Raw genomic sequence first — 5,856 nt, 5'->3', positions numbered from 1 at the left:
TTTATTGTGGGTTCTGTGAAGGCTTCTGTTATTTCATTTTTTATGTTTGACATATATATGTATATATATGTCATATATATATTTTATATCGCTGTTGTCGGAAGAAAATCTCGTATCTCCAAAATGGTAACTTTACAGGAGAAGGAAAAAACCTTTTTTCCAAGTCATTTTGAGCCATTTCTTGTTGTCCATTGATCATGAAATTTACACACAATGTATAGGACCACGAGTTACTATGTCAAAAACTGAAACACAACAAAAATGAGATATATATACATACATACATAGGGGTGGGAATCTCTAGGCACCTCTCGATTCGATTACGATTCAGAGGGCTGCGATGCGATTATAAAACGATTATCGATGCATCTCGATGCATCTTTTTTTTATACATCATTTCTATTTTCCTACTGTGTGAGGACTTGGTACTTTTAAAGCAAAGGTCAGTCAAATATCTTCGAGACGCGGCGTGAGCAACATAGCGCGGAAGCCCTGTTTCTCAACGACTGAGAATTGGCGTGCAGACTGCAGGTCACCTAGCAACGAGGTGTCGCCTGGCTAGTAGCGAACGAAAAGAGAAAGACGGACGAACATTTGGAGACGAACAGATTATTTATTCGCATTTATAAGCAGCGCAGCTGGTTTTCTGATACGTTACATCTCTAACGAGAGACTGTCAAACACTAAAAAGTTGCTAAGATGAAGTCGCTTCTCTTTCTAATTTTCCCGTTCCACCTTAAATGGTGCCGCATTTACCTTCGGCGCCTCAATCAGAATTTAAGGTGGAACGGGAAAGTTCAGCAAGAAGCTGGCGAATGAGAAGCGACTTCAGCCTCGTAAAACAGCCGAAAGCTGAAAGACATTTTACAAGAAACTATTCAACTTCTGAGGAAAAGTTTTCTGGCAGAGATGGAAGAAAAGCGGCTGTAGCTAAAGTTTAAAGCAGAACAGAGTAAGTCTGTGTTTTCGTTTATATTGTTTAGTCTATACTAGGACATCAACACACCCTGAGACATACTAGACATTAAAAGTTGCGGCTCCCAAGGTGGTTTGAATTTTGCTGAAAGGTCAAAATGGCCCTTCTTATCATTTGGGTTGTGACTCCTGATCTAACCTGGCTTTAATGCAGAGGCTGCCGGTCGGATTTCTCACTCATCCAGTAGTGTTTTTGTTATGTGCCGCCACAGACTGTCCGGGCGCCGCACTTCCGCACTTCAGCACTTCCAAGTTCCGCCCTTTGCGTTCCGTCAACATTACGTTATAAATTAAATATTTAGAAAATAGATTTTTGACGTTCAATCGATTCAGAATCGTGCATGTCCGCATCGCGATGTATCTAAGATATATATATATATATATATATATATATATATATATATATATATATATCTTATAATCTGTAGGAAGCTGTAAGAACAAAAATTAAGAAAATCATCCAGAAAGATGAACAGAGCTGCAGCTGATACCACAATGACTGAGAAAGCTGTGATCTAGAATAACTTGCATCAAATCCTGAGGCAGATAATGTATTATGGAATTCCTTTAAAGAGATCAAGTATATTGTTTATCGTTTAATGCCTTCTTGATGTTCCCAAAAATGTGAACTATTGAATACATCTTAAAATACCTCCATAGTATTTTAATCTAAACTGTTTAAGTTGTTACTGAACAAAATAATAATTAATATGACAAATGATTCTAAATATTTGAATGGTGGAGTACATATTTTTTAAACCATTTCATTTTATAACTTGAAAAATTGTGAAATGTAAGCACCCAAGGTTAGTGAGAGCTGGTGTTCAACTTGTAGAAGATAATCAGCTTTAAATGACCTTTTGTACAGTTACTGAAGCTTTCAGAATAACCGTTTCATGTTTAAGAGAACCTGTTATCTGCTAGTGGGCTAACACCAAAGGAAACAATGCTGTTTATTGTATGAGCTCCAAAACAAGCATGGGGAAATAAAAGGTAGAGCGCTGTGTGCCGTTTCTGTTTGCTTTTAAATATAATTTGGGCTCTTTTGTCATGTGGACATCCTTTGAGGATAATAGCTCTGGATTGCTTTGTTTCACTCCTAACAACAGCATACGAAGAGAACACAAAGGGAGATTTTGATCTCAACGGCAAAAGACAGCTGTGGACGTTCACATATCCAGTATATTTGATGGCAGCAGTACAAATAAAAACATTCCAAACAGCTCTTAAAACATTGAGACATTGCAACAACTCCTATGGGTAATGTGGACAAATACAATTCTGAAAAAAGTCAATTTTAATTAGTTGTTTTTAATAACGTTTTATAGGCAATAACATATTCGGGTTTTTTTTTATAGAAAATAAACATCTCTAAGAAATACTATACACAATTATAATAGTACATCACATCTTACATTTAAACAGCAGCAAATACTTATATACACAATTACTTCGAATTAAGAATCATAAGAATAATTTAACCGGATGGTTCTGTCACCATTATACTTGTAATCGGTAATGGTTTATGTGTCACACTGCAGTGAGTTGGATGTGGTGCCTACGATACTGTTTGTGTTACATACAGCATAATGTTGAACATGAAACGCATTGTTTCGGGTCTCTGCTCATGAGCGCTTCTCTCTGGTTTTGTCTTTCATTGTTAAAGTTGAGCCAGAAACAAATAAACAGTCCTCGGTGAAGGCCCTTTTTTAATCTCTAAATACAGGCCTGTACATACTGCTGCAGTGAATGGCGATGAAGATCTCTTGAGAACAAGCAGTCAGACAGATGTGGCCTAAGTGCTGCCATGTGTTTGGAAATGCACATCAAAATACATCTTGGAAGAGCATTATATTAAAATAATATATTTATACTTCTTTTTTTCCAGATATGAGAATATTTAGACCTGTATAGCACACCATGTACAGTTTTTTTTCTTTTTTTTTTAATAACACTTAAGCATACATTGAAATACATCCAGTGGTTTGCTTGATGCATGACATCTTTGAATCCGAATGCGCTTGGAAATAGGCAGGCGTATGCGTCTGTGCCAAACAGCGGCGGGGCTTTGGGCTCTCGGAGAGGGCGGCCGGCCAAATCCGCCTCCAGGTGTCCCCGACCGATAGCATCCGTTCCAGGAAAGAAAGATTTAAGGGGAAAAAGAAAGAAAGAAATCAAAAGGAAGAATGGCACATTCAAGGTTTTTTGAACAGAACAGTTTTCCCCCCTCTCAGAGAAGGAGCTGTCCAGGCGGTGGTGCTGAAGGGAGGGCAGGGGATGGGGCGTCTCAGGGCTCAGGGCTTTTGCAGGGTAGGTGCAGAGATGGTGCCAGGCATCGAGGGCGTGGATGATCTGATCTGATCTGATCTCAGGTCAGTATTGCTACAGTACCTTTGTGCTTCAGCCGAAGCCTCAGTTTCAGTTCCAGTGAGTCCAGTGAGTTTGCCTGTGGTGATATTCAGTGCCTTATAAGCAGACGGATGCAAGTCCTCTGCAGCACTGCACAGGTGACATTCCGCAGCCTCGGTGTTTTACAGCTCTTATATTACACCGCCTGGAAACGAGATGGAGGACAGGACTGAGTTAGCACTGGCAAGCGAAGAAAGAAGCAAAATAACACGAGCTGCCACTTCATTAGAAACACTTATGCCTTCACTCACTGGCCATTTTATCAGAAACACCTACTATATACAATACTGTGCAAAGGTTCCATCCTTAAATAGTCTTTAAGTACAAGGTATTAATTTTTCAGACATTTCCAGGGAGATTAGATCTATGCTAATCTGCTTGCATAAGAAATGGCGAAGTCAAAAGAAAAAAAACGGGGTTTCCAAAAAAAGTATTAAAATATATCAAGAAAACAGGATGTCAGGATAACAGGAAAACAACTGTGCAAGACCTGATAGGCCACCAAAACCGTCACCATCAGATATAGTGCACTTAAGCTTTCATCTCCGAGAGAGAGGAGAAAATCAAGCTCCACTCTTGCTTCAGATCTGAAAGAAATCCACAGGTGTTTCTGTCCATCCTTCCACTATGAGAAGACAACACTATGATAGGATGTGTCAAGAGAGCTGAAAGGGTGGTCTCTGAGACAGTACTGTAGCTGCACTTTGTAGGGTTACAATCACCGACTGTAGTCCCATCTGTTGCTGCACTATTTATCAGCACCCCTCAGTGGCATCCATCACTGGGAAGGCACCACCACAGGACCACTGATGACCAGATGTTATTCAATGGCAACAGTATGACTATCAAAATTTGTGGGAACAAAGATTAGCTACAGTCTTGAAATGTACACCTACAAGCTATACCAACAAGGTAGGTGTTTCTAATAAAGTGGCCAGTAAGTGTATACTACAACAGCCTGTACTGGAGTATACAGTACAAATCACTGACTTTGTGGTGGTTTGTTTGTGGGCCCGTGTTGCAATCATGTGACCTTGCCTCATGTCCGAGTCCAGTCTGACGTCACCAGATCAGGTCAAGTCAGCAATCGTACAGAAGTCCAGTGACTGTTAGTCAGTGTTGTATAAAGTACCTAACAGTCATACTTACACGTACATAAGAGTCAAACGTACAAGTAAATGATATAAATAATAAAAACCGCAGTGGAACCTTTCCTTGTTTTTGTAGATCCAACATTTCTTCTGAAATTAAGGGTATTATTGGGGAGTTTGTCCCCTTTGCTGCAGTAACAGCCTTTACTCTTTTGGGAAGGTTTTGCACTAGGTGTTGGAACATTGCTGCGAGCATTTGATTGCATTCAGCCACAAGAACATAAGTGAAGTCAGGTACTGATGTTGGATGATTAGTTCTGGACCACAAACGTCACTCCAGCTGATCCCAACGATATCAGATGAAGCTTCATCACTCCGGGGAACTCAGTTCTACCGCTCCACAGCCCAATGCAGGGGGTGGGGGGGTTGGGCATGGTGCTATTGCTAATGTTTTCTATAGAAATTATACAAGCAGTGTGTGCGCATTTGAGCACCTGTGTCAGCAACTGGTATACTTTAGAGTATCTGAATGAACGATTAGAAAAGAGTACTTCTGAATACTTCTGGATATATAGTGTACCTTTAATATATATCCAAAAAGCCTTTCTTACAAACTGTTACAAAACAGAAAAAACACCCTGCCATTTTCTCTGTATTTAAGAAAAATGGACTACTCCATCTAGTGATGTAAAAATAAAAGTTGACAGAAGCGTTTACTTCATCACTGCACACCACTTTTAAGACTCGCTGAATACGCATTGTCTACTGCTCAATGTGCTGGTTTACAATGCATGTGTCTCCATATGCTGCATATAAATCAAAGCTATATTACATGTACAGCTGCACTGTGTCTGTGAAAGCGAGAGACTGTTTGTGTGCATGTGGCTCTGCATCAGCAGTCTGGTGTGGCTCTCTAATTGTCCATGCTGAGGCAGTAGCCAGTGTGCTAGTGTGAAGGCTGTAGCAAGCAGTTCGATGCAGCTGCCTCTCTCCAGCTCCCTCCAACACCCAGCAGGACTGCCCCCTAATTGTGTGTTTCTTCTTTTTTTTTCTCCTAAATCTCTCTTCTTTCTCCTTTTCCTCTAGCCCTGCCTTTGCTTCTCTCTGGCTGTCTCTCTCTCTCTCTGCACTGATCCCCCCCGATCCCCCTGGCTAGCCACCAGAATCTCTCTCTCCCTCTGTATTTCACTGCAGTGTAAGAACAGCCCGTCAGCTTCTTGTTCGTTTTCTACATTCGAAGCTAAAAGGGTATAAAAAAGGCTTCTATGACTTATTAAAACAATAGAAGAACCCTTTTTTGTCTTATATAGAACCATTTTAAAAGGTTCTTTATAGATCTACACACAACAGCATGGAGTCTCCAGCAGGGAGATTGTACTGA

At 40.3% G+C, this 5,856-nt stretch overlaps 1 protein-coding gene across 1 annotated transcript in view; it reads right to left on the bottom strand.

Annotated features, from left to right (window-relative positions):
* Nucleotides 1-2,321: 2,321 nt before the first annotated feature.
* Nucleotides 2,322-5,856, bottom strand: part of LOC118821657 (retinoic acid-induced protein 1) — a 58,584-nt gene continuing 55,049 nt past the window's right edge. The window contains exon 5 of the mRNA XM_036590371.1: nucleotides 2,322-3,529. Coding sequence (XP_036446264.1) covers nucleotides 3,521-3,529 — 9 coding nt within the window. The 3' untranslated portion in view covers nucleotides 2,322-3,520. The remainder of the gene's footprint in view (nucleotides 3,530-5,856) is intronic.

This window comes from Colossoma macropomum, unplaced genomic scaffold, assembly GCF_904425465.1.
Source record: "Colossoma macropomum unplaced genomic scaffold, Colossoma_macropomum, whole genome shotgun sequence".
In the NCBI taxonomy this organism is placed as follows: Eukaryota; Metazoa; Chordata; class Actinopteri; order Characiformes; family Serrasalmidae; genus Colossoma; species Colossoma macropomum.
This window is presented reverse-complemented; position numbering and strand designations above follow the sequence as displayed.